The 26,357-nt window shown below is 50.3% G+C and overlaps 8 protein-coding genes across 10 annotated transcripts; 3 read left to right on the top strand and 5 right to left on the bottom strand.

The window, feature by feature from the left end:
• Positions 1 to 910: 910 nt before the first annotated feature.
• On the bottom strand, positions 911 to 3,130 carry LDX57_007027 (uncharacterized protein; the record flags this gene model as incomplete). The annotated part of the gene is made up of 3 exons (XM_046088751.1): positions 911 to 2,757; positions 2,823 to 2,929; positions 2,991 to 3,130. 3 exons carry the CDS (start codon positions 3,128 to 3,130, stop codon positions 911 to 913), a joined length of 2,094 nt encoding a protein of 697 aa, XP_045944721.1.
• A 1,251-nt stretch (positions 3,131 to 4,381) lies between these two features.
• LDX57_007026 (acyl--CoA ligase) lies at positions 4,382 to 6,160 on the top strand (the record flags this gene model as incomplete). Its single annotated transcript, XM_046088750.1, has 4 exons — positions 4,382 to 4,475; positions 4,534 to 5,145; positions 5,196 to 5,509; positions 5,576 to 6,160. The coding sequence occupies 4 exons, from the start codon at positions 4,382 to 4,384 to the stop codon at positions 6,158 to 6,160; spliced, it is 1,605 nt and encodes a 534-aa protein (XP_045944720.1).
• Positions 6,161 to 8,177: 2,017 nt separating this feature from the next.
• LDX57_007025 (ankyrin repeat domain-containing protein) lies at positions 8,178 to 10,146 on the bottom strand (the record flags this gene model as incomplete). The annotated part of the gene is made up of 1 exon (XM_046088749.1): positions 8,178 to 10,146. Exon 1 carries the CDS (start codon positions 10,029 to 10,031, stop codon positions 8,178 to 8,180), a length of 1,854 nt encoding a protein of 617 aa, XP_045944719.1. The 5' UTR covers positions 10,032 to 10,146.
• Positions 10,147 to 10,181: 35 nt separating this feature from the next.
• Positions 10,182 to 13,258, bottom strand: LDX57_007024 (uncharacterized protein; the record flags this gene model as incomplete). The annotated part of the gene is made up of 6 exons (XM_046088748.1): positions 10,182 to 11,360; positions 11,425 to 11,466; positions 12,085 to 12,247; positions 12,290 to 12,630; positions 12,695 to 13,020; positions 13,077 to 13,258. 6 exons carry the CDS (start codon positions 13,256 to 13,258, stop codon positions 10,741 to 10,743), a joined length of 1,674 nt encoding a protein of 557 aa, XP_045944718.1. The 3' UTR covers positions 10,182 to 10,740.
• A 910-nt stretch (positions 13,259 to 14,168) lies between these two features.
• On the top strand, positions 14,169 to 16,886 carry LDX57_007023 (flavin-containing monooxygenase; the record flags this gene model as incomplete). Of its 3 annotated transcripts, XM_046088745.1 has the most annotated exons (6): positions 14,169 to 14,937; positions 14,996 to 15,118; positions 15,164 to 15,243; positions 15,296 to 15,614; positions 15,681 to 16,319; positions 16,381 to 16,886. In XM_046088745.1, the coding sequence occupies exons 1-6, from the start codon at positions 14,853 to 14,855 to the stop codon at positions 16,884 to 16,886; spliced, it is 1,752 nt and encodes a 583-aa protein (XP_045944715.1). In that variant the 5' UTR covers positions 14,169 to 14,852. The 3 variants fall into 3 exon arrangements, with proteins under 3 accessions (XP_045944715.1, XP_045944716.1, XP_045944717.1); XM_046088746.1 differs by having other exon boundaries at positions 14,169 to 15,118; XM_046088747.1 differs by having other exon boundaries at positions 14,169 to 15,614.
• A 97-nt stretch (positions 16,887 to 16,983) lies between these two features.
• LDX57_007022 (uncharacterized protein) lies at positions 16,984 to 18,301 on the bottom strand (the record flags this gene model as incomplete). Its single annotated transcript, XM_046088744.1, has 6 exons — positions 16,984 to 17,179; positions 17,240 to 17,403; positions 17,464 to 17,505; positions 17,563 to 17,671; positions 17,734 to 17,888; positions 17,975 to 18,301. 6 exons carry the CDS (start codon positions 18,299 to 18,301, stop codon positions 16,984 to 16,986), a joined length of 993 nt encoding a protein of 330 aa, XP_045944714.1.
• A 1,000-nt stretch (positions 18,302 to 19,301) lies between these two features.
• LDX57_007021 (uncharacterized protein) lies at positions 19,302 to 20,693 on the bottom strand (the record flags this gene model as incomplete). The annotated part of the gene is made up of 1 exon (XM_046088743.1): positions 19,302 to 20,693. The coding sequence occupies one exon, from the start codon at positions 20,691 to 20,693 to the stop codon at positions 19,302 to 19,304; it is 1,392 nt and encodes a 463-aa protein (XP_045944713.1).
• A 3,679-nt stretch (positions 20,694 to 24,372) lies between these two features.
• Positions 24,373 to 25,317, top strand: LDX57_007020 (uncharacterized protein; the record flags this gene model as incomplete). Its single annotated transcript, XM_046088742.1, has 1 exon — positions 24,373 to 25,317. The coding sequence occupies one exon, from the start codon at positions 24,373 to 24,375 to the stop codon at positions 25,315 to 25,317; it is 945 nt and encodes a 314-aa protein (XP_045944712.1).
• Positions 25,318 to 26,357: the final 1,040 nt, after the last annotated feature.

Genomic DNA, 26,357 nt, shown 5'->3' with positions numbered 1-26,357 from the left:
TTATGGTCGGTTAAGGTGCATGGGTAGTTTGAGGGTTTAAAATTCTATGATTCGCATGAGCTAATCGTGAGAATATCTCTTCTCGACTTACCTTTATCTTGTCCTTGGTATCTAATCTTTGATGTTTGTAGATCTCGTAATGCCTGAGATGCACTCTGCCAAACCATACCTATTCGGGTACATAGCTGTCTGAATGATTTCTGTAAAAAAACAAAAAAAAATTTAAAATTCTATGTTCATGAGGGCGCTATTTCATGAATTCCATCGATTAAATCATCGGAATCACCATGTGCTGCATCGGTTCGCTCGCTATTATTATACAGGTTGATACTTTCCGGTGAGAGTTGTGATGAAGGACTCACCATATGATCCCTATAATCCCACTCTGAAGCAGAGTCAAGCTTTGAGGATTCAACTTGATGGTTTGGGACTCAAAAAATATAAACAAGGCCTTGCAATATGACAAAACTAACCTAGACTATCAGCCAGACTCTGTATTCTCCCCAGTAACTGGATAGAACAGCGCGATAGAAGTGAAATACGAAAGATACTTCTTTCAACAATTTCCCAACCGATACACTGGTAATAGATATTTTTTGATAAGAGGTATAAGAAAAAATTTTCTAAATGATTACTCTACTCTCTTTTCATATGGACGAGCGGGTTGCACAGAATGTATGAGCGCATAGCCGGGTAGATGTGGATAAAGGCCTTAGCAATATACAAAGATCTGGAATAATATCGCTCACTACAAGCAAAGAAGAGGAAAGACAAATGCAATCTATAGCTCATGAAATTATTATACTCTCTATATATGTAGATTAAATATTCGACAAAAGAAGATAACAAAAGGAAACCATCACACTTTTATACCCATAACACCATCAACGCTAGCCAAAAAATCACTCATCTAAGCAACCTCCTGCAACACCTTCATCAATCCACCCTGGAGTTCACCACGACGGAGGCTCTCGTAGATCTTCGAGATCCACGAACCAACGGTCTTCTTGTCACGGCCGTCCAGCTCCGTGCTCTCGGGCGTAGGGTGTTCAATGAAGCCCTGGTGGAAGGGGACGCCGAGGTCGTAACGCACGGTCTGGTAGAGGACCTTGGCGCCGTGGCCGAGCAGCTCGGTCGTGTGGGGGTTCGCGATGAAGGCCGCGGAGGTCTCGTCGTAGGTCTCCTGGATAATGGCGGTGGCTTGACGTTGCCATTCGCTGAGGTCGGAGAGGCGGAGGGCCGAGGACGAGGCGGCGGCGTTGACGATGACGGGGATGGCCGTTTGCGCAGTGGTGGAGCAGCGGTCGGCGATGGGGATACGGGTGGTCGTGGGCCACGTCTTGGTGATGGTGGTGAGGACGGAGGCGCAGAGAGAGGTTTGTTCCGTCGTGGGGAGAGAGGCGCCAACGGTGCTGTTGGTGAGGTGCTCCAGACGGGGCGTGACGCGCTCGAGGAAGCGGATGTGCATGGCGCGCAGGTCGAGAGCCTGGCAGGCGATGTAGAGGTAGGCGGAGCTCATCAAGGAAACGAGCTCGACGGCCTGCATGGTGTAGCGGCCGGAGACGAGAGCCAGGGAGTTGACAGCCTGGTTGCGCATCTCGGCGGTCTGGACGTGCGCGCTGACGGGGTGAGCGACGTACGCCAGCTCGGCCATGTAGGCGGCCATGGAGATGTCGACACCCTTCATGGTGAAGGAGAGCGACGGGTCGTCGGCGACGAGGTTGGTGGGCAGACCGTTGTTGTAGTTGGGGTCAACCAGCTCGGTGGCCTGAGCGAAGATGAGCTTACCGATCATCTGCAAGCAGAGACGGGTCTTCTCCATGGCGGAGGTGACGGCCGCGGCCTGGAAGTTGGCACCGCAGTAGATCTCGCTGTTGACGGTGTCGACGAGAGGGTTATCGCAGGACGAATTTAGCTCGACGGAGACCTGGCGGTCGGCGAGCATAAGGTCCTCGAGTTGGGGACCGACCCACTGGGGGACACTGCGCCAGGCATAGCGGTCCTGGATGAGGCCGGAGCGCTTGCGGTCCTTCTCACGCTGGACACCAACGGCGAGCTGCGAGCCCTGGAGAAGGGAGAGAACGTTGCGGGCACACTCGACCTGGCCGTCGTGGGGACGGGTGGCCTGGATGAAGGGGTGGAAACTCTCGGCGGTGCCGGTCATGGCCTCGACACCCATGGCGGAGAGCGCCTGGACGAGGACGGCGAGCTGGTGCGACTCGTGCAGAGCCAAGCTGGCAACACCGGCGGAGACAGCGGTACCGTTGACAAGACCGAGACCCTCCTTGGGACCCATGGTGCGGGCCTCGATACCGGCCTCACGCAGAGCGTCGCGAGCGGTCATGATGCGGGGGTTGGAGGGAGCCTTGGGGTCGGCGACCTGGACGAAGATGTCGGGGCTGCCCTCGACGGCGCCGGCAATGTAGGACAGGGGCATGAGATCTCCGGAGGCGGAGACGGAGCCACGGAGGGGGATGATGGGAGTGATGCGGTGCTTGAGCAGCAGCAGGAGACCCTCGAGCACCTTGATGGTGACGGCGGAGTGGCCACGGGCATTGCTGTTGGCACGGACGGCGATGGACGCGCGCACCCAGGGAGAGGGCATGGAGTGGGCTCCGGGTGAAGCCGTATCTGTGGGCTGGTTCTTGTCGGCAGCGACCAAAACGCCAGCCTGAGTGAGCTGCAGAAGAGCAGCCTGGAGGGAGGTGGCACGGTCCGTACGAGAGTCGGCACTTCCGCCAAATCCGGTGTTGACACCTAAATAGACAGAATCAATCACGTTGTTCTTAGGCTATGTAGACATAGGATGGATGATGACGTACCGTAGACGCAGTATCCGTGGTCCAGGTGGTCCATCAGGACATCAACGCTGGAGGTGATGCTGTCGATGACATTGGGGTCTGACGAGAGTTCGGGAATGCAGTCATGGCTAAAGGTAGATTGTTAGAAAGAACACAGAAGGAACTAAATCCGACCAGTAGGAAACATACTAGGCAACGGCAACCACCGACGCAATGTCGAGACTGTTTCCATCCAGCTGGAGGTCCTTCTTGGCCTTAATGTCCTGCAGACGGTTCCACGTCCGGCAGGTCGTGGCCAAGTGAGTAGGGGTAGATGGAAGGGCAGGCATTGTGGATGATGTGTGAGGAGAGATGGCTGTCAAGAAAGTCCTTGGACAAAGAGGACAGCTGCTGAGCTTTATACGCGGCAGGAGCAGAGGCAGGGGGATGACCTGCTCTATCGGATTTTCCCAGATCTTGCCGAGTCGGGGGTGGGATCCACGACTTGAACCGAGTGGATGTGGATGAGCAAGATTAGCATGGAGGTGAATTGTAAATCCATGGTGTCAGGAATTATCCGCTGTTTCGCTCAGGGGGAAGATCGTGGGACTGGGATACGGTCGTATACGGAGATGCTCGCTGTCACAGGTCTCAGATTTTCAGACGCAGCTCTTTTCTTGTATTCCATTTGAAGTGAAGTTCCACGAGATCTCTATAACAACGTTTAATAGTGAGCTGCGATCCTAGAATTTTGTTCATGACTTCAGGTTCATGCACTGTGAATCCTGAACATTTCGCCAGTATATTCACCGGTGGATCTTAGAAAAATGCATTTCCCAAACAAAACCAACAACTCGGTCGAGATCGCTCCACCGACAAGCAGGAACATGATCATCGATCCAGGTGGACTCGGCATCAGACCGTCGATACCCGCTGACGAACCTTGGCCCGGGAATAGTATCATTTGCAAGTTAGCGTGCAGGTCTCAGCCGTGGATATCTGATAGTGTCGTGGACGGAGTCGAAAAGCACGAGCCGCTAGAAGGAATCTATGCTGTGTGGACGCTCACCGACGCCAATGATCAAGTTGGAAGACAGTGGAGATGCCTTAACTGGACCAGCGATCGAGCAGAAGGAAAAAGAAAAATCACATCTCGTCGATCGGAACAGAACCACTTGGATCAAAGGCTAAATGATTGCCCAGGAGCAGGTTTCAGCTGGAGGAGGAAGCGGGTCACGCTGTGCGGCAAACCCTAACTCACGCCTCTGATTGATTCAGGCGATGGCAAGATGGGCCTGATCCGGCATTTATTTGTTTAGAAGAAAGACTAGCGCAAGGTACTTGTTGGCGCAAGTGGAGCTGAGCATTGTGCCGATCACTCGGTAAAAGCAACAATGGCTAAGCTGTTCTTTTTTCTTTTTTCCACAAGTGGAGCCAGGAATTTGAGCTCAACCACGGGCCTCATCTAGACTACAATCGCATTCGATTGCATTGCATTCGCTGTCAGAAATCGAATTTACCCGTACGAGCTGGTCTCACTTCGTCCTCCCATGTCTTTTGCATTTTCTCACTCTCCCATCAACTCCCATCACAAGCCCATCATGACATCGCCATTTCCTGCCATCGATGTGCCCTCTGTCGACCTCTGGTCCTTTCTCTTCGAACGTGGCGACCGCCCGTATCCCGAGCAGAAGGGTACGTCAACGCTCTGCATACCATCCCTTGATTAATCCCGCTAATCCGATCGCTGCAGCCCTGTTCACCGATGCTGACACCGGTCGCTCCCTGAACTATGGACAGATTCGGCAGCAGGCTTTGACTTTTGGCCACTCGCTGCGCCGCAAATGGAACTGGCAGAATGGCGACGTGCTGGCTGTCTTTGCCCCTAACTCTATTGATTTGCCTCCTCTGATCTGGGGTACCCTGGCTATCGGCGGTGTTGTCTGCCCTATCAACCCCAGCTACCGTGCCGAGGAGCTGCTACACCCGCTGAAAGATGCGAAGGCGAAGGCTCTGGTGACGCAGCGCGCGCAGTACCCCGTGGCCATGGAGGCTGCGAAGAAGGCCGGTCTGCCGGCTGATCGCGTTCTCATCCTCGATGAGCTGCCGCGCGATATGGCTGAGGATGGCGTCACTTACGGACCGCACAAGGCGCCCGTCGCGCGACCGGACACCGACCTGGCCTTTTTGGTCTACTCGTCCGGCACGACGGGTCTGCCCAAGGGTGTGATGCTGTCGCATCGCAACATGGTCGCAAATCTGTTGCAGTCGGCATCCGTCGATCAGGGCGTTCTCGCCTGGAACAAGGGCCTCAATGGCGAGGGGGATCGCGCTCTTGCGCTTCTCCCATTCTTCCATATTTACGGTACGTTCCTCCTGAAATTTGGACGAGAGATCGCATCTGACGTACTCCAGGCCTCACTTATCTCCTCAACCACACTATCTACCTCGGTCTACACACTTTTGTCATGCCGCGCTTCCAATTTGACGCCTTCTGCCGCACCGTGCAAGACCAGCGCATCACCTACGCGTACGTCGTGCCTCCTGTTATCCTGGAACTGGTATCCAACCCCCGTGTGTCGCAATACGACCTACGATCTCTGCGCATGATGCTCTCCGCTGCTGCGCCCCTCGCCACGGAACTCATCCACGCCCTGCGCGAAAAGCTCGACCTCTCGGTCCGCCAGGCCTACGGAATGAGCGAATGCGCCCCGTGCACTCACATGCAGGTACGTTCAATACCCACCATACTCATTCCCTCAGTTTAAATCGATCGCTAACGCTTACACCCTTAGACATGGTCCGAAGCGCGCTCACACCCCGGCTCCGTCGGCCGTCTCCTCCCCAACATGACGGCCAAATACGTCCCCGTGGAAGGCGAAACTGGCCGCTCCGCCGAACTCTGGGTCAAGGGTCCCAACGTGTTCCTCGGATACCTGAACAACCCAAAAGCCGACGCCGAGTCCTTCTCCGAAGACGGATACTACAAGACCGGCGACGTGGGCTACGAAGACAAAGACGGCCACTTCTTCATCACCGACCGCGTGAAGGAACTCATCAAGTATAATGGTTTCCAGGTCGCGCCGGCTGAGCTGGAGGATATTGCATTGGGTCATCTCGGCGTGGCCGATGTTGCCGTGACGGGTATTAAGAGCGGACAGTCTGGGACGGAGTTGCCCAGGGCTTATGTGGTTCCTGCGCCGGGGTATTCGGCTGGTAAGCCGTTGGCGGATGAGATCATTGCGTTTGTGGCGGAGAAGGTTATTAGTTATAAGAAGTTGAGGGGTGGCGTGCATTTTATGGATGCAATTCCTAGGAACCCGTCGGGGAAGATTTTGCGGAGGGAGTTGAAGAAGTTGGATCGGGCTGCGAAGTTGTAGATTTGGTCTTGTTTATTTGATAAAATGGTGTTGTGTATATAGATGTGTATTTTAATTTGAAGAACAATTCTTTAGACCACCGAATATATATTTTCCGAATGCCATATGACTGGCTATTATTCTACTTAGTCCAATACACTATAAGCTTTCCAATTCCGTCATAGATGATTCAATGTAGGAGCACATAAGCAGAACTGCTACCGGAGCCCAATACTAAACCACTTGCACTACGCCAACAAACCGACTTCGCTTCGTACAACAGCAACAACAATAACACCAATGCCTCGTGGATCAGGCATCCAGGGGGAAGAGCCATCAAAGTACGGTAAGTGGTTCCGCCAATCGGAAGACGGGATGCAACCACTTCTAAGCCGTGCTCCACATCCCGTCTTTTAGTATCGGAAGTCTTTCTCCGGTTTTTTTGAGGATTTTCAAATAATCACCAGCGCGAAGGATCACGGACCATGTTGCAGCTTCTGTGTCTTCCCCTGATCTGACCTAATTTAATGCAAGGCGCCAGAGACAGTAGATTGAGTGAATTGCTTCAAGCTTGGACTTTCTCGACTGGATAGATAACTGGTAACAGGCAAGATCTAGGCAGTCCGGTGAGACAGTCGGGTTTACTTTGTTTACATTTCTCCCGTAGAAATTTCCATGTTAAACTTTGCATCTTAGATCTAACCAACTTACCCAGGTCCTGTGCCTTCTTCCCCCGAGCCCATTGGCCACACGGCATTTACCGATTCGACCCAAATGGCACCCATTTCTGGAATTGAAAATCGAGCAAGTCCCGAGTCAGTCCCCACTTGCATCGGCGGGCCATTGACGCTAACATCGTCATCCAAAGTTTACTCCTTAGCGGATTGATGTTCCCCCCTGTGGACCTGGTACTTAGTGTGCTTTCTTTTTTTCATCTGATCCAGTTCGGGTCTCTCTGAGCTGATCTGTATCCACCAAATATCCGGTTTTGTTGATCTTCTCGCCCGGATGTTTCTTCTGCGGATGTTTTCAGGCCGGATATTTGGCCGCCGGGTGTTTTGACCGGGTGTTTTCGTAAGTGCCGAGGACTAGGGGTGTAGATCTTTTTGGAGACACGGGAGATGCAGGATTTTTTTGCTTGCTTTCCGGGTTTGGGATTTGTCAGTCGTACGCCTGAGCGTGCTGGGTCCATGAGGTATTTACTTTTTTCGTTTCCTCGAGGCTGTTTGTAGTTCGCTCTTTTGCTTGGTTCGGTTCGTTTAAATTGCCGTGCAGGCTGAGTACTGCCGGGAATTTGGAGCACGGTTTTTCAGGCTAGCAAATGGATCTGATAACTAGATTTTTCTGAGCTGTTCTTTTTTTGTTATCGTTGTTGTGACGGGGTTTCAAGTTGTCAGTGGCTCTGGGTGAAGGGTTTTCTTTTGCCCCTGATCTGTCCCAGATTTCTTTTCCTTTTCCTTTTTCCAGTCCCCATTTCTTTTCCCTTTGACGAGGCTCTATTGCGTTTGAAATTATTCTGCAAGGTGGTCGAGAAAATCAAAATAAACTAAATATCCGGCCAGCTGTAAATAGCCGTCTTTCGGTCTTCCTTTGTGCCGAGGCATCAATGGACCCCCCGGAGAAGAGGAACAAATACCCGGTTCCCCAACGAAGTAACTCGAGCAGAACATCGGCTGCGTCCAAATAAGGATATAAAGGAACTTGGACATCTCAGTAGCTGTAGTTCGGATTACATCGATGTATGATCATTTTCCATCCTACATGCCGCATTTGTGAAGGGGATCTACTGCGTAGAGCGTCTGCGTTGGATCTGGCGGTTCTATTCAAACCGCGCACGATTTGGGGCAAAGACTCTTTAACAAATTAATTGACCAGGCTCCGCGAGCATTGAGCATTGAGCGCATGGGAGTTGTTTAGAGAATGGGAGGTAAAGATATGGAGTGATGCAATTCTGGTTGAGTAACGTGCTCAAGGGTGGAATGCGATATGTGAAGGAATCTTTATATTTTCACCTTTCCTTTGATTCCTACCAATGTAGCTAATCATCGATGGCTCCAAACTCGAGAAGTAACTTGACAATGTCATCATGGCCACTTGATCTGGCTAAGGATAGTGGAGTTGTGTCCGATACCCCTCCACTCAAATTAACATCAACCCCTCCCGACTCAAGCAGGAGTCTAGTAACATTCTCATACCCATTCCAAGCAGCATAGATCAAGGGAGTACATTGCTCGTCATCTAGCGCATCTACTTGAACTGTAACAGGTAGCAGTGCTTTAACGGCGTCTACACTGTTGTTTTGTACCGCCAGATGCAATGCTGTCGAATCGTCATTCAGCTTTTTGGTATAATCAACCTTGCCTGAATCTATGAAAAGCTGGATGATAGTCACGTTTCTTGTATCAGCAGCACGCAAGAACGCCGTCCAGCCATTGTCGTCGGGTGCATTAGCATCAACTGTTTTGGTGCCTAGCAAAAGCCTTACGATTCCTTCCTGTTCTTCTCTTGTAGCGACAGCCAGAGCCGTTGACCCACCACTTCCGCGGAGATTGAGATTGGCTTTCCCTGAATCAAGTACGAGGTTTACGATCCCCTTATTCCCTATTCGGCAGGCCATAATCAATGGCGTGTCTCCCTTGGGGGATCTGAAGTCAATGTCGCTAACTTTCTCAGAGCACAGCAGCAGTCTGAGAACCTCCTCATCCCCACTTTCAATCGCGCTCTGGAATGGTACAATCAATTCCTTGGGGCCCAAATCGAGCTTTCCGCAATCCAACAGAACCTTGACTGATGCTAGGCCCCCTAACATGACAGCGAAGCTCAATGCTATCAACTCCCAGAAGTCACGACAGTTAACATCGAATTGGTTTGAATCGACCAGGAGTTTGAGGACCGAGTCATGGCCGCCGTGAGCAGCCATTAAAACAGCATTTCTTTCGAATCTATCAACCACATCGTTGACCTCGCCTCGCCGCAGTATCTGCTCTACTGGTGCAGTCATTCCAAACGCGGAGGCTATCCACAAGGTATTGATATGCTCGAGGTCGATGTTTTGCCATGGGTAGGAAAACTGACAGTCTTCCTGCCCTTGATAGTGAGGGATCCAGCGGCCGGCAGTCCCTTCATGAGGGTCGCAGAGCTTTTCCAACCTCGGTGAAAGGCTCCGGTCACGGTTTAGAGACGAGTCACGGGTGTGAGTCGTCCAATTATTGATCGAATAATCAAGAAATTCGGGTTTCTGCTGCGCCAGTTCAAGGAAACCAATACAACTGAATGCAAGAACTGCATGTGCTTCTTGCATAGTGATTGGCCCATCTTGGCCGTCTGCGCAACCGGAAAGCCCTGCCTGGAGCAAGTATTCGCGTGTTGTTTGATGCAGAAGATATACTTTATCTGCGTTGATGGATACCAACAGACCACACCAGTTCCTCAGGGTAATTTCAAAGTCCTCATTGCTTTCGAGGTCATCAAGGTCGGTAGATGACTTGTCGACATGGACAGCTATGTTCATTTCCTGCACATTCAGTGGCCTAGTCGCGGCTAGAATGATACAAAATGCCTTTCGGGCCATGTACCTGTTCTCGGATCTCAAGAGAAGGTTTTCGTATACTGAATTGAGACCCGTTGGAAAGTTGTCGATAATTCTATCGATGCTGGTTGTGCGCTTCTCAAACGAGTGTGTATCCAGGTATTCGAACACAAGGTATACCCACAAGTAGGTCCGATGTGGCATCCTCAGTAATTTCTCTTCCAAGTGATCTTTCAATCTTTGATTCAATCTCTTCTTTACACCCAGTTCATGGACCCGATCTTTGATCACGAGGTTCACTTCTTCCGCAATCCTCTCGGACTCCTTTTCCCCAGGAATCCGAATCTCAGGGAATTCATCCATGAGATCGTAAAAGCTGGACAGAACATTGTCGTTTGGCCTTGTGGTTAAAAGAATGCTGACATGACTCGTTCTTTGCTTTAGCGGAATTCGCGATTTTAGTTCAGTGACAAGACCATTCCAATCCCGCTCTTTGCATTCGTCCATTGCATCCAAGACAAACACCACATGCCCCATTCGGGGGTCCGTCGCCACTTTTGCGAAAATATTCCATAGATCGTGGGTCACATTAATCAGGTTCTCCCCGTTGCTGTCAAAGGCAGGAATAGCATGCTCAATCAACTCCGGTCTGAAGCAAAGCATTTGATGCAGGAAGGCACAGAGTGCTTGTTTCTGGGTATCTTGATCCCGATGTTTGAAGAAGAAATAGCAGACTCTGGCTGACGATTTGGCCTTTTCAAATTCACTATCGATCAGGTATCTGGCGAGGACAGATTTGCCACAACCTGGGTCGGCTGAAACGATAAGCAGCCCTGTCTCCTGCTTCCGCCAGTTCGTATAGTTGGGTTGTGATAAAAACCATTTACATGTTCCTTCTGTCCGCTGTTGAACTCTGTTCTTGTACCATTCGTAGGTGTCGTCTCGATCATCCCTCGCCAGACGGAATGATTGCAGGCATTCCTTCTCTTTATCAGGGAGTCGGTCCAGGATTTGCTTTTGAATCTCTAGTTGATTCACGGTAATTTTGAATTGTCGTCCGGCCACATCCATTTTAATATTCGCGCATTGAATCAATCAGGCCGTCTGAATTTGTTCGAATTTGTTCCAGGTCTTGTCGTGACAGCGAGGCATTAATCTGTTGTGCGTCTCTGTCCACCATCGCTTCCAGCTCCTTGATGCTGGTGATCATTCCTTCCCAGTCTTGAAGGCCAAATATATCCTTTGCAAGGTGCCTACTATGAATTCGGATAACGCTCTCGAATTGGAACTCCAACAGCTTCTTGTACAGCTCAGTCCAGCTGTCTAAGAACTTGATTTCCAATTTCGCAATTTGCTGTTCTTCGCGTCCATCAACAGGCCAGAGAAGATGCTCGAGTTCGAGATAGTAGGCCAGTCGAGAGGTCACGTAGTGGAACCCGGACTTGTTGGCATCCGAAGCGGCTTGGGGATTTGTCAATAAGGGAAGAGCGACACAAACACCTGCCCAGACCAACGAGGCTTCTGGCGATGCCTTGACCGCCGCGTCAACAAACTCCTTGACGGACTGTGCGCATTTCGCAAATTTTGCGACGCCTTCTTTGACGCCAGATTTCTCTGTGTCGAGCTTCTGCAGGCTTCTTTCGATTATAGCGCTCTGCTGTTCCCTGCGATCGGTGATTTTGTCTTCGGGTTCTAATGACACAACTCAGCACCTTGACTATGATTGAATGACTTTGAGTCAGCCCGAAAGACTCACTGAGCTTCTCCCATTCTTCGGAAAGAATCTTTTCATATTGATCTTTTAGGTCTCTGTCAATGAGCTTGTATGCCTGTTCCCAAAGAGACACAACATGTGTATTCTGTTGGTTTCCGACCGGGCTGGCCTGTCCCTCCCTCTGACTCGCTTTGTCTACTGATGTCACGGACCTATTCGGTGTTTATTGATACCTTTCGTCTGGAGCGGATTGAAACAACCTGTGTTTAATTCCTCTGAACCTGTCCGCTGAGAGGCATGGTGCTGGAAAGATTTTTTCCCTTTCGTAGTCAATAATGGCCGGGGAGAGACAGGGAAAAGGTATTTCTCGCTGTTGATGAGCTGGCACGGTGGGGAAAGAACAGGGGTATATGTCTTGGCGCAAAGGGGTGAAGGTGGTTGCAGCTTGCAGGTTGCAAAGAACCATTCAGATGAGTTGCGCGAATCAAAGCTGCTTTAGTATTCTCTAATGCTGTCCACCAAGTTGAGTGCCTCATCCGCAGTAAAGCGACGTGATGGCAGGAACCGCATCAATCCTTGTATCACTTCTAGTAGAGGTTTGAGGGAGGGATCAGGCACTTCTGCAAACTTCCGTTCAAGTTTCGGCGTGTCGCAATCTTTGAGGCCAGTTAGCAAACGCTCATGACCGATCAGTGCCCTTACCTTCTTCGATCTCTAAATCGTGGAGAGAGTTCATCTTCATGGACTTCCATTGAGACTCCCATTCGGTCGGCAACGTCTCCACGAAGTTAATCATTTGGAGAACTAAGTCTTCATCCTTGCCCAGATACCAGAATGGAAAGTTTGTGAGCAGGAAGGAATAAATCTAAACATCAGTAACTTGCTACAAAAAGGTACTTTGACGTACCATGCAACCCGTTCGCCATAAGTCGACGCGATAACCAAACGAATCCGTGAAAATGGTTTCCGGTACTCGCAATATACCCGGCTGAGCCAGCCTTGTAGGCTCTTCCCCTTGGAGAAAACTTTCCCCAAAATCAAGAAGCCGAATGTCTTCATCGTCCTCGTCAATCCAATCCGTCCATTCTGTTGCCTTGACCAGCTGGGATGGTAGACCATTTTCTAAAGGCGTGCCATCAATACGAGCTAGTGGAGCAATTTCCGGGACACCAAGAACTTCGAAAAGTTGCTCCTCTGTCATATTAGATAGTTGGGTGCAGGTAAATGCGATATTCCGACCACTGATGTCTAATGCGAAGTAAGTATAATGATGCTGGATCGCAAACAAATTGCTGGCGCAGCATGATCTCACCTCCGTGGCCCATTCCGGCGCTATGGATGAACCTGACGGCCGTCAAAAGTTGCGTACACATGCGAAGTACGGTTTCCGAGTCGAGCTTGTCGTTGCCCCAACGGTAGTCGGCCAGGACCTTATCAACGGTCGGGCCCAGTAGTTCAGAAACAAGGCATTGGTGGACTCCAATTGGACCTTCGTGGGTAAAGCAATCGAGAAGTTGAACAATATAGTTCGAAGCAAGTGTGCCGCGAGAATGCCTCTGCAGGTGCTCAAGATTTTGCAGCTCCTGAGATGCTTGCGACCGTGACGCCATGATCTTTAAAGAGACCCATTGATCTCGACTGGTCTACTGTTAGCTACGGCCTAGAGGATCCCAAGTGTGTATGCATGGACCAACAGTTTGTCTCTCGCCAGCCATACGGTCGAAAAGCCACCCCATCCTAGCTTATGACGTATTTCGTAGCGACCGTTTTGGAATGTGTCCCCAAGCTTGACTGGATGATAACCCCCAGGTCGATATCTTGATAGTTCTTCTTGTGTGTAAAGAGTATTACTTTGGCAGAATAGTGATAGATCCATGTTGGGAGAAGATGAAGGGGAGATGGTGGAAAATGCTGAGGTGGTGATGCGGCAAGATAAAGCTGGTTTCACCCGTAGCCGCCCGGGCGCATGGATCACCACTTTGTCTTCAAAGAATTGATGAACCCTACCAAAATCATACATGTCAAGTGCTAGTAACAAACGTGAATTTAATCGAGACTTAAATCCACCGCTCAAAAAAAAAGATCCTGGATTTACCAGCTATGTGCTTTCCACATGCAGGGATTTTCTATGTGACGAGCATCGCCTAGATATGGCCAGCGCTCATATGGAGTAAACAATCTCACTAAAATATACAATTCATAGCCCGCATAAACCACCAACTATGGTGAAGGTTGGCTGCTTCGTTCCTCAGGGCACTGGGAAGCAATCCAATAACAAAGCCATTGTGTTCAGATTTTCGTGAGAATTACATAGTCTAGATAGATATAGTCCAGACATAAATCAGACCGTGACCAAAACTTTGGTCTAATCAGACCAATAACCGTAAGACTGAGCTTGTCGACATGATCAGAATGCGGACCTTGCAGAAGAAGCGATAGGCTAAGAATTGTGCCTTCCTCCTTACAACACCAATATAGAAACGGAGTTCATACTAGAACTAGTTCCCATCACCCTAACTCGACGCCACATTTGTGATAAGATATTAAAAGCTTACGTACAACTAGTTAAACCGGAGTAAAGAATCGACAGGTCAGATTCTGTCCGTCACCAGCAACCACAAGTCTTTTGCCGGCAAGAACCGCACATTCTGTTCCCCTTCGCTGGTTGCAACAGTCCACTGTAGGACGAAGTGACGAAGTGTGCGATGATCTAAAATCTCCAATCAGCCTTCAGCCTCGCATATACTAACCATCTGTGGAGTATTACAAGGCCAAGGAAGAATAAGGCCCACGCCACCGTCAGAAATTAGTGTGGCTGAATATCTGACTTTCTTCAGGGTTTCTGACCTGAACAAAATTCTAGACGTGCACGCCAGGGATAGAGGGCAATAGGGCGAGGATGACTGGGCTCGGCCATTTACCTCGTCTCTTGCCTCTTCTTTTTCTTTTGCAGAACAGTCCACAGCCAGCCACTGAGGTGTGGCTGCCCACCATCAAGGCCAGGTTGAACCTTCACCGGTCGGACTAGGATGGCGCCGTGAAGAGACGCCGTCGGTCTTACGTGACTCTTATTACTGTCACTCATAAGTCAGGAAAGTCTGCAGTTTTAGCTGTCCAGCTCATCGACGGCGAAGGGGTGAATGCTGCACAGTTAAGCCTCGGGTCGACAATATGAGGGGCATGAATATGTTGATCATTATGACGCAGTCTTTATGATGCCGCGGATGGCTTGATTACGTTTAGAAGCAATATGAACCGACGCTTCGTCCCCCTCAGTTGAACGTGATTAACCCCTCAGCCAAGGCGTGGTGTAAGCGCTGTCTGCAGCTTCTTCTCATTCAACATGCGTAACCGAGCTAGTAGCCGAGGTTGCATCGCACCACCTGCATGCACCGTTATATTGCCTGCTAGGCGCTGATGCGAGGTCGCTGGAATGTGACTCTCAAAGGCCGCGGTCGCATCGCTTCAGAATGGCTGATACTCGGATTTCACGCAATGTGGGCAACAAGGACTTCACGCAGTCGACGGTGGTGATCATCGGGGCGGGCTTTTCGGGTACGTTGTTTGTTTGTTTGGGAAGCAAGGGGTGGTTGGCTAAATCACGTCAACATAGGCTTGTGTATGGCGATTGATCTTCTCAAGAGAACACCGTGTCGGAACTTCGTGATTCTCGAGAAAGGAAGTCAGGTTGGCGGGACTTGGTTTGATAATAAGTATCCTGGATGCGCGTGCGATGGTAAGCGCCCAACTAAGCCCGCAAGAACTTCGCTAACTCTGCCAGTCTGGAGTACGCTATACAGTTTCTCCTTCGAACAAAAGTCCGACTGGTCGAGAGAACATCCTGGACAGGAAGAGATTCTCGTACATATCCCGATCAACTAATCCTCAGAATACCGACTAATGCTCAACCCAGGAATATCTTATAGGCGTCGCGGAGAAGTACCGTCTCTTCAAATACATCCGGTTTAACTCGGTCGTTCAAGCAGCCCGCTGGGATGACGAGAAACTGCAATGGACGGTAGATGTGGAGGTCGCCGGGGTCAAAGACAGACAATATATAGAGTCCTACCAGATAACCACCGACTTTTTGATCTCCGCCGTGGGCCAGCTGAATATCCCGAAGTGGCCCTCGTACCCAGGTCTAGATGACTTCACAGGGAAACTGATGCACTCGGCACGATGGGATTGGACTTATGATTTCACCGAAAAGCGCGTAGCCGTGATCGGAAATGGTCAGTCCTTTCTCATAGCATCCTCCCCTCCAGGAATGAGAAGCTGACTTGTATCAATTCCACCAGGCCCGACAGCCGTTCAAGTCATCGGCGCAATCGCACCCTCCGTCTCGCACCTCACTGTATATCAACGAACCCCTAACTGGCTCATTGAGCGCAACGACAAACCCGTCTCCGCGGTCCAGAAGTTCCTTCTCTCACGAGTCCCACCCCTCCGGTGGCTCAAGCGCTCCCTTCAAATGCAGTACCGTGAGTTGACGCACATGGGTCTCGCCATCCCCGAGTCCTGGTTCTCGAACTATTTCCGAAGAAACTCTATAGCAGCCATGAAAGCCCAGCTACCCGACAAGCCTGAATTATGGGACAAGCTGGTCCCGGACTACGCGCCGGGTTGTAAGCGAGTTATCATCGTTGACGATTACTATCCCACTTTGAACCAGAAGCACGTGGATCTGGATACCAGACCTATTCATGGGCTAACAGCGTCCGGCGTCCAGACAGAAGATGGCGAGGTCAAGGAGTTCGATATGATTGTCATAGCGACAGGGTTCCGGACCGTCGACTTCTTGTACCCCATTAAGGTTTTCGGAGCAGGCGGTCGTTCTATCTCCGATGTTTGGAAGGATGGACCTAAGGCGTACAAGGGAGCCGTGGTGGAGGATATGCCTAATTTCGGGATGTTGTATGGGCCGAACACGAATCTTGGTGAGTATGCTTCTCTCTATCCTCAGCCTGACCTTGCAAAATGCATTACTGACATGGACAGGCCACAACTCTATCGTTCTCATGATCGAAGCGCAATCCCGTTACTTGTCCACCCTTATCCACGGAGTCATCAAGGCCAAGAAATCGGGCAAATCTCTGGTGATCACACCTCGACCTGACGTCGTCCAAAAATGGGACGATGATGTTCAAGCTCGGCTGGCGAAAAGCAGTTTCGCAGACCCGGCGTGCCATAGCTGGTATAAGGCCGAAAATGGCCGGGTTACACAGAACTGGTCCGGGACAGCAGTGCAGTACCAGAAACAAATGTCCCGGGTCCGTTGGGATGACTACATCGTTGAGGGAACTGGCAAGGAGCTGGTTAAGGGGAGGAATGTGTACATTGGTAGGGTCGTAGAGGAGATACCAATTAGTTATACGGCTTTGGTTCTTGGACTGGTAGGTGCTGTGGCTGGCGGAGTGGGCTACATGAATGGAGTGACTGGGGAGAAGGTTAGGCCATGGATCTGGCATTTGGGATTGCAGCTGAAGGAGAGACTTCTGGGGTGATTCTAACGGAATTTGCCTTGTATTTGATGCCTAATGACAATTTCGTGTACCTTTCATTTCAGATTCAATGTAGCATCCTAACGGGTGGCCAGGTAGGTCAAGACCCCCCTGTAAGCAGACCCCAGAGACTTAACCTGTTCCAACCCTCCTTGGTCTTTGAGTTTGTCTTGCTGACCCATTCTTGGAACGTAGTTCGTGGGGCATACACATCCGTTGCTATTCGCATCTCTGCCTCGCGCTCGGGATAGTCCCCATTGACCGATCGATCATGCGTGTCTTTAATGGTTTGTACACTACAGATAGTCAGATATCTTCATACTTGAATGCACAGATCGGATACCTTGGTGACTTACAGCTTCTGCGTATCAGCATTGACTTTCAACACCAACCATGCAAGATATGGCGAAACATAAAAGCCAATGAGTCCTGCGGTGTGACGATATTGCTCTGCTATTTGGCTGGCTGTTAAGGATTCGGAAATGATGATCAGCTCACGGGATGAGCATTTGGAAAAGTTCTATATGTATAGATGGTGTGGTCAGCATGGGCTCGGACAATGCAAAGCTGGCCAGTTCACCTTGAAGACAGCCGCAACAACACGCCCTATGTCATCTGCAGCCTTCGAACTGTTAGCAATGGCGATTTTGCGTTGAGGTACTGCTAGCTCGATGCTCACGACTAGATCAAGACGTGTCTCGGGCCTGAGACCAATCTGCATTAGGTTCACGGCGAGAGCACCTAGCGCTCCTGAGAAGTTCTCCATGAAGAATCCGGGCTTCACGATCCTATATTTCATTGAGAGGTTAGCTTTTTGGCTGTGCGCGGGGTAAAGGGTTTGCGCACTTACACCCAAGGCAGTCCGATTTCCTTTACATGTCTCTCTATACTGACCTTTGCTTTTCCTGACAGCTTCAACTCGTCATCATACTTTGGGCCCGAACGCAGGGCAGAGGAGTGAACAAATGCCGAGACGCCGTATTCCAGAGCAATGTCCGCCAGCAACTGTGAAGTATTAGTCAATGAACGAATGTGTATTCCAGGAACAGCCAAGGGCTAGAAACGATAAAATCAGAAGAGAGAATCGGTACCTTCCCCTGTGCCTCTTCCCCATCTGCATTCTTCCCCAGTCCCGGAAAGGCGAGTACCATAAACACACCCCAGATGCTGCCCCCCTCCCTGTTCTTTGCGTCCTCAAAGACACGGATTGCGGAGGTGCGATTATTCAAGTCACCCTCAACTACGGTGACATGCTTTTCTTGGGACAAACGGTCGGCTGAAGAGGTGGATTTGCTCCGCGTCAGCGCGAGGACGTGATACTCCGAAGTGGCGTTGGCGTCTTCGCTTGGTCGCAAGGCTGCGATTAGGGATGCGCCTTGCTGACCGGTCGCACCTGTGACAAGTATGTTCTTTGGCATTTGTATGGTATCACCAAAGTGCAGATAGATTGGGATAGGTGGAGAAGAGAAACAGATGGAGTGATGCCAGGGTAGGTCACGATGACCACGATATGGGCGGCAAGCCTGACGATGTCATTGGGTGATGGGTGTCTTGGTCTTGGCAACATCTATAGAGACCACCAGCGGCTTTTCCTGGGGGGTTAACATGCCCACATATCAGTGTCGCATTGTTCAATCCTAATCCTGGTTTCCTGGTAAAGGACTATAGAAATAATTCTCCAGAAGGCAAAAGAAAACTGGTTTGCTGGTTGGATCAGTCTATAGAATGTCTTCTTCGCTCTCTATGTATGTTTTGATCAGAATCCATTCTTAGTTCATGATTATCAGGCATATGTTGAGTGAGAACTGGAGAGGACTGTCCTCTCAGAATCAGCGAGTTCAAGGAGCTCTCGGTGGCAGAAGACGCCTCGATGATCCACTTGCGGCCTGAGGCTGCGACGAACTAGCCGACCACTCAGTTCCCGACCGGGCGCGTTGCTGTGTTACGTGCAGGTACCGAAGATTTTAAATTAATTCCTGCAACTCCAAAACATCCTCGAATGCTATCAGAGCTGGAGATATTGCTTACTAGCCGCTGGTAACCACCCCATAATAGTTTTATACGATTTCGATCGTTTTACGTGGAGCGGGACTGCTGAAAGGGTTTCCACTGATGTACAACCACGCCGACGGTCGCGCCTTCTCGAACTGGTCGAGAGCGCCAACGTGCTGATGCCTCAGGCTTCAATTCTGGCAGGGTGTATCTGTCGCTCTTCGACCACACCTTACAAATGCTGGTTGCCACAACTCTTGTCACACAACGAATAGAAGTTGGATTGCCTCATGATCAATCTTCATTACTCAAATCTGATCTATAAATTAGAGCCACTCTGCTCATGACCGTCTATATAGCCGCAGTGGCGCCAGACAGGGAGAATTGAAGTAAATAGTATACAAGAACCCCTAGGCTGTTCCGTTCCTAAAATCCTCCAACGAACGCAGACCCGAGGACAGCGAGCAGAGAAAGCAAACCGTTGGAGGTCACCAGCGAGCCGCCGTTACTCAGCGGAGGAGTAGAAGTGGACGGAGAAGGGGACGACGAAGGAAAGCCGGACGCAGAAGGCGGCAGCGAAGGCACAGTACCATTACCGTCCGGCTTGGAAACATCATACAGCTTGGCAAATCGCATCTCGTTCTTGCCAAAGTCATAGACAGACAGGATGCTTTTCAAGAAGGAGGCGCCGATGATCTGGATCGTGATCCCCTGGACGGCAACGTTCTGGGAGCTTGAGATAGCAGAGACACAGCCATCACCAGTCTGGTAGATGAGGTCTTCCGGCTCGTGAAAGAAGGTTTGGTTTCCGATCTTCAGGCCGAAGTTAGGCGGCTTCGCAGTGCAGTTGACGCGGTACGCCTTCAATTCGGCATCGAAGACAGCCGGGGGCGAGAAATGCGAGTTCACACCGTCTGCGACTTCTTTCGGCAGGAATGAAAGTTGGTTGCCGATGTCAAAGAACCCCTGGAAGCTGGTCGTGTTGCTTTCCAGGCTGCTGCCGGAGCTGCCGTAGAAGGTTGCGCCGAACGTTGTGGCCCAGTAGGATCGGATCCGCTTGCCAGAGGTGAATTCGAGCGGGACGACGTCGATGATCTCGACGGGCGCAACGGCAAACTGGGAGCTGTGCTTGACGGGTGGGAGTCCGCCGATGGTCAGGTAGCCACCGAACCCAACGGTGGTATTCCGTGGGGTTCGTGCCAGGGCGATGCTGAAGTACGAGTCGGTCAGGCCCTGCTTCCATGCGCTGAACATGACAGGGTCGTAAGGGAGGCGATTATAGTAGAATGTTCCGTTGTCATTCTTGTCCTCTGGGTGGGCTGAGGTGATTGATGGATATGCAAGACCGAGCAATCCGCTGTTAACCCCGTCGCCCATGGGATGAGACACGTTGGCAATGGCCACTTTCTGGCCCTTCACGGTGAGGCCGTTGATTGTAACATCTTCGTATGCCATCACACCACTGGCAATACCCGCTCCGTATTGAATCCCGAACATCTCGCCAGGGACCTCACGGTAAGTGCTGGATTCATGGTATGTATGGTTGGCATAGAGACACTCGGTTCGTGGGATGGTTAAGTTGGTCTCCGGGTTGATACACGTGAAACCATCACGCATGACATAGGTGTCACTGCTGCCGGTATCGATCAGCATCTGAAAGGTTTGATCCCCAATGGTCACCGGGGTATCGAAGACACTGCCGAACTCAGTGGCCGTGACTTTGGACGTGGCGTCGGACGATCGAACCCTCAAGGGCAATGTGCGAGCCCCGACGAGGGACAAACCGCCCACGGTGTAAAGAAATTGAAAGGCTTTCATAGTGGAAGGATGAATTGGGATGAAAGAAGCTGATGCATTGTCAACGTATGCACTTCGAGCAGCTTTTTATATGTCGTTTGCGGCCACCTCGTTAATTTTGATTTTTTGTATAAGCCTTGTGTTTTTGGGATAGACAGCAACATTTTCCAGTAGCCTTAGCTCTAGCAAGAGGTTAATTTGATCTAACGACCTATACTAAATCCTCCTGGCGTTGGAACTGGCTTGTGGTGGATGACACAAGAACCAAACAATTACTATGAGAACAACAATGACTGGGCACAGCCTTGCTGATGTGCAATCCACTGTATGACCCAGTCTCGTAAATTTTAGTGCCCATTTAGCGTCATCCGAGCCCATTTGGGGCATTCCTTTGGACTAGCGGCACCCGGAACCTCATTCCCACAGATGATTAGCTGGGGATCAACTGAGCCTTGGCATATAAGGCTGCCTTACGAGGGACTTGGCGGTGAGCCTCACACAAAAAGCTTAGTTCCAACCAGGTTTTCTATCAAGCGATCCTTCTTGTGGAGTATGGAGTACGGATTAGGTATTCGAACGGCCCGACGAGCTTGAAACCTAAGATTGCATTGGGGGCGGATTTCACTGCGCCGGTCTGATAGTGAGCAACTTGATCGACGTCAGTGTTTCCCTTTTCAACCCAGATTTTTATTTGAATCGGATCCTTTGCATTGATAGCCCCAAGATGAGTTACTAATGGCGTGGACAGTCAAAGCGCCTCCAATGGCGTGCTCCGTCATTTGATTGACAGGACCGGAAGAGCCTCGTATACTTCAGCGTTGTTAACAGTATGTCTCCGTATGAGGGTATTCTTCCACCCGAACTATGATCAAGCTATCTATGCGCTAGCCCTCTGTTACTCGACTTTCACAACTACGGGCTGATACAGTCATCATCGAACCTCTCCTCTTCGATTGTGCGCGACAGTAATGGGACTATAGTTTCTGACTGCCGGTGATATCTAGAAAACCCCTGTTCTCTCGGGCATACGCCTGTCTAACATTAGCATTGGCTTTCTCGGACCGTTCTAGTACATAACCATGTGCAGATTGCTCCTGGATAGAGGGATCGATTCCACACAGCAAGAAGCCCTATGCTAGTTCTAGCAGGTCAGAAGGCGAAAAGTTTCAATTTCCTATTTGTTTTTGGCTCTATTCGCACCATCTTCCTGATGGTCAACCACAAGTCTACAGTTAGCCAATAGAAAAATACCCCATCCTCGTCAGTTTAGAGTGTGTCTTAGGGCACGCATAATTCCTCATTCCCGTATATAGCTGCTGTAGGCCATCGCGGCTCCTGATCTAGAACTTCCGTTATTGATACTGCAAGAATGAAAACCGGGAGCATGGTGGGATAGAGTACGAGAACTATGTACACGTATGCCGAGTTGCTTGGGGGAGAGACAGCTTGAAGGCTTGCCTCTAGAGCTTGTACGAAAACAATATCTCAGCGAACCAGTCAACCATATCCCCCCGTCCTCTTTACGGAAGCCAGGTTAAGAATGAGGTCATTGTTTTACATCTGACAGCAGGCGGAATATATGGCGGTAATTCGAAAGATATTCGTCTTGATAATCCCGTACAGCCAACAGGTTTGCGTTATAATTTCCTCTCTTACACACAGGTCTCCCTGGCTTGCCGCCATGATGCCAGTGATCCCACCGATATTCATCGCCATATTCCGTTATCATCTTATGCAAGATCATCTCATGTAGAAAGTCTCCTGTGCCGTCGATGCGCCGAAGAGAAAATGCTGTACCTTCCTCTCCGCACCAGGGAATCACGACCGCAACTTTAATTGATACATCGTTGGGCAAGGTATCAATAGTTCCCCAGTCACTGGTATCCCAGTCACTTGCTGTCCATCTGCGCACCCGGCCCGTATATTGGCGCACTCCAGCCCAGCGGTCTAGGCCGTATTCTTGCCGATTCTGGCATTCAGCTAGAACGGCCATAACATCACCCATAAGGAGAGGGCCAGCCATGGATGCAATTAGATACCACCTACAACCTATTAGCTGTGGAGCCTTTCAAATGGAACCTTGGGGCTTTCTTACATTGTCTCGTCGCCAGAATAGTCGCCGTAGCACTCGATGCAAATCCGCTGGCAGGGCCCGCGCACAGATAAATCGAAGTCAGTCAGCTGGATTATCCCCGTAGTCTTGTCAGAGATGCCAAAGTCGTTCCGCGAAAGGTAAATTGTGCGACCATCTGAGCAATCCTTCTGTGGTAGAGAATGCTCCCGCTCATCTCTGGCCGACTCCTCCAAGATAGATTGATCCTCGACTTTGATCAAGATATTGTCTGGTTTCAGGTCTAGGGCCAATGAGTTCGAGTGCTTTTTGTTATTCAATTAGAAACTAGAGACATACCAGTGTGAATGACACAACATTCAGAGTGGAGATAGTCAAGTCCATGCAACACCATTTGAAGTAATATCTTCAACACGTCTGAAGGTATCATCACCGATAAACCTCGTGCGGTATATCCATAGGGGCTCTCGCAATGGCTCAAAGACAATGCCAAGGTGTCTTGCCAACCCATTCTCAAGGGTGAATGAATCGAGAGGACGCCTGACGAATTCCCAGTCCTTGTGCCGGGGATTTGCCTCGGCGATGTGTTGTACCATTCATAGTCAACGGTTCGACCGACGCTATCACGTTGAGGACCATGATGGTCGCTGTCAGAGGGAGGGTAGGCGTCGTTGAGGTCGACGAGTCAAGGCCCGACGGTGTGACCACCGTTGTGACGGTGGTAGAAAGAGCAGGCATTTAGTTATGGTTCAAGTTCAAACGGGTCAATGAATATAGTGGTGGATGATGATGAATATAGTGGTGGATGATGATGAATATAGTGGTGGATGATGATGGATAAGTGAATGGTGGGACCAAGGAGAGATGGTGAATGAAATTTGCGAAGGTTGTTGGAAGGACCTCCTCGTAACTTCCTAAAGCGGAGGGCACGACATGGTTGTCTTCAAGGTCAATCGTGAAAGACCAATCTTATTTTCTTTCCTTTTTCTTTCTTTTCCCATTGATTCCAATCTTACCCAAGCGGCTGTCGTTGAACATGGCATGACATGATTACCACTCAGCAAGACATTTTCTTATGTTCAAGGCGTAGAAAGAGAAAACGGCCATGTGGTGGCCATGACAGCCATTTTGCTACCACCAAATTTTCGGGCTACATTCTGCCAAACGTCAAGCCTAACCAATGAGATCAGATTTGTAACTGTGTCCGAGGCATTTATGAGCTCGGATTAAACCTAGGAATACCTCCAGCCATCACGACATATGATTTTCTCGTCGGGCTAATGAACCAATAGGACAGAAAGTATAGAAAGTGCACCTGATGGAACTGTGGATAGCTACGAAAAGGCACTTTCTCCACCATGGTCTAGATGGCAAGCCTGGATGCGACAATGCGTCATTGACATCGCGTTCCACCTATGTGATTGTGACATTTGGGTCCGTTCCACGGAATGCTCGCCTCGGCGCCGCATCCGTATCCACGGCTTATCCCTTGCTAACTTTCCTCGCGAAGTCTACTGCGCCGACGCCCCTCGTCAATTCTTCAGGTTGAAATCTTCAAATGCCCCGGAGATTCTCCAAACAGTCCCAGCATAGCGCAACGTTCAAATTGCCCGGGAAGATGATCTCCCCATGCGGTTCCCCCATGAAGGCGGCACCACCGAGGCCATCTGGGAAGACGGCGACGTTGGTGATGATGTGCAGAAATACGTGATTTCAGTCTTCGCCGCCATAGCTTGGTGCAATTCGCTCGAGCTCATCGTCCTCTGTTTCAGCACCTTCAAGAGATACCGTGGTTGTTATTTTTGGAGTTTGTTGATCTCGTCGGCCAGCCTCATCCCACACTGTCTTGGCTACATATTCTACATCTTTCCTCTCGGCATCTCACCTTATGTCTCGGTGACTTTGATCCTTCTAAGCTGGTGCGTGATGGTAACGGGACACTCGCTCGTCCTGTGGTCGCGCCTCAGTCTTGTCCTCCAAACGCAGAAAGTTCTTAAGGCGATTCTTGCTATGATCATCATCGACGCTATCATCTTACACACACCGACCGTTGTCCTCATGTACGGATCTATCACGCAAGAGCCATTCGCCAAAGGCTACAACGTCATGGAGAGAATTCAGCTTGTCTGGTTCTGTGTCCAGGAAGTGATCATCTCGGGGACATATGTCTGGGAAACGGCAAAGACCTTACGAATTCGTCCCGAAAGCCACCACCATAAAATCCTTGCCCAACTTCTTATCACCAATATCGCCATCCTCATCCTCGATGTCGCCGTTGTCGGAATCGAATATGCCGGATACTACGCTCTTCAGGTTATGTTTAAACCGGTGGCTTATAGCGTCAAGTTCAAACTCGAATACGCGATACTGGGACGACTGATTCAGATAGCCAAGGGGGCTTGTTCGAACGATAGTCCATTGTCCTACACGCCACAAGAGTCGAGTTCGCACCGATCACATCACGGACGCTGGGGTAGCGGTGGCCAGGAGGACGCCATTGATCGGGAGATCCGGGCTTGCATGGAGCCTGTTGAAACAACAGAATGTCGCCGGCGATCATCAGTCATTTGTTGACAGGCGGCAAGCTCTAGTTAGCCACCGTTTGAATTTCCGAAAAGCAAATAGAATTAATTATGATAGATTCCAGTCCTAACTCCTTGGGGGTTACGCTTCGCCTGCGGTGTGGCCTGCTTGTAACAAGCCTCTTTTAGCTATTTACGTACACAGTTTATCTCACTCAAAAGCCATCTCATTAGTAGCAATAAAAAGGTTGAACTGTCTCTATCAGCGACGCCGAGTTAATTGCAGCAATATCTTGTCGGTGCCTCCCCTGTAACTTCAGACCTCGAATGAGAGAGGCGGGTAATCGCTCGCACGCCATCCGTTTCGAATACAACACTCGCACTCATTCGTACAGTGCCCGTAGATTTTCACCTTCTTCTTCACATGTGACTTTCCTGGGAAGTATGAATACTTTAGCAAAAGCTTCTCACAACACCCACAGCCTCGACGACAGCAACCCCCCTCATCAGAACATCTCTCTCGGTCGAGCATCCAGTAATAGCAACGACCGTCATCACCATATTTAGTGTTGAGAAGAGCGATGTCCACCTCGCGACAATCGGGAGTGCTAAGTTCCAACTCGTAGAGACTGGTAATACAATCCTTGTACTCCTGGCGAACTTTGGTGATCGCTTTTTGAATCTCAGCTCTCCGTGTGGCGTCCAACACATGAGGTTCAGCGCCCGCCGTCGACGGCCGAAGTGCTTCATCGTAGGTCGGGAGACTGGGTCCCTCTTCCGTACTGGAGGAATTGTTTGCTTCGGACAAATATCTCTTTAGGCGGTTTTCTCGCTGGAGAATCGCCCACCCTTTTGCTCTTGTGTTCCGGAACGAGATAAGCCACTCGCTGGCAGCCACATCGTTGGATTCCCGATGCCTCCAACGATCCTCGCACCGTTCGAGAGCTGCTTCATAATCTGTCTTGCGTTGGCTTTCGCCTGAATTTCGGTCGGGTATCTTTGTTTTTGTCTCCTTCTGCCCTTGCTTCTTCCTGAAGAACATTGTTGTTAGCCAGGGTGCGTTGCCTGTCCTTCTGTCAGATGTTTGGGAAG

This window comes from Aspergillus melleus (genome assembly GCF_016097325.1).
Source record: "Aspergillus melleus strain CBS 546.65 chromosome Unknown contig4, whole genome shotgun sequence".
NCBI classification, from domain to species: domain Eukaryota; kingdom Fungi; phylum Ascomycota; class Eurotiomycetes; order Eurotiales; family Aspergillaceae; genus Aspergillus; species Aspergillus melleus.
Note: the sequence above shows the minus strand (reverse complement) of the source record. Positions and strands in the feature narration are given on the sequence as shown.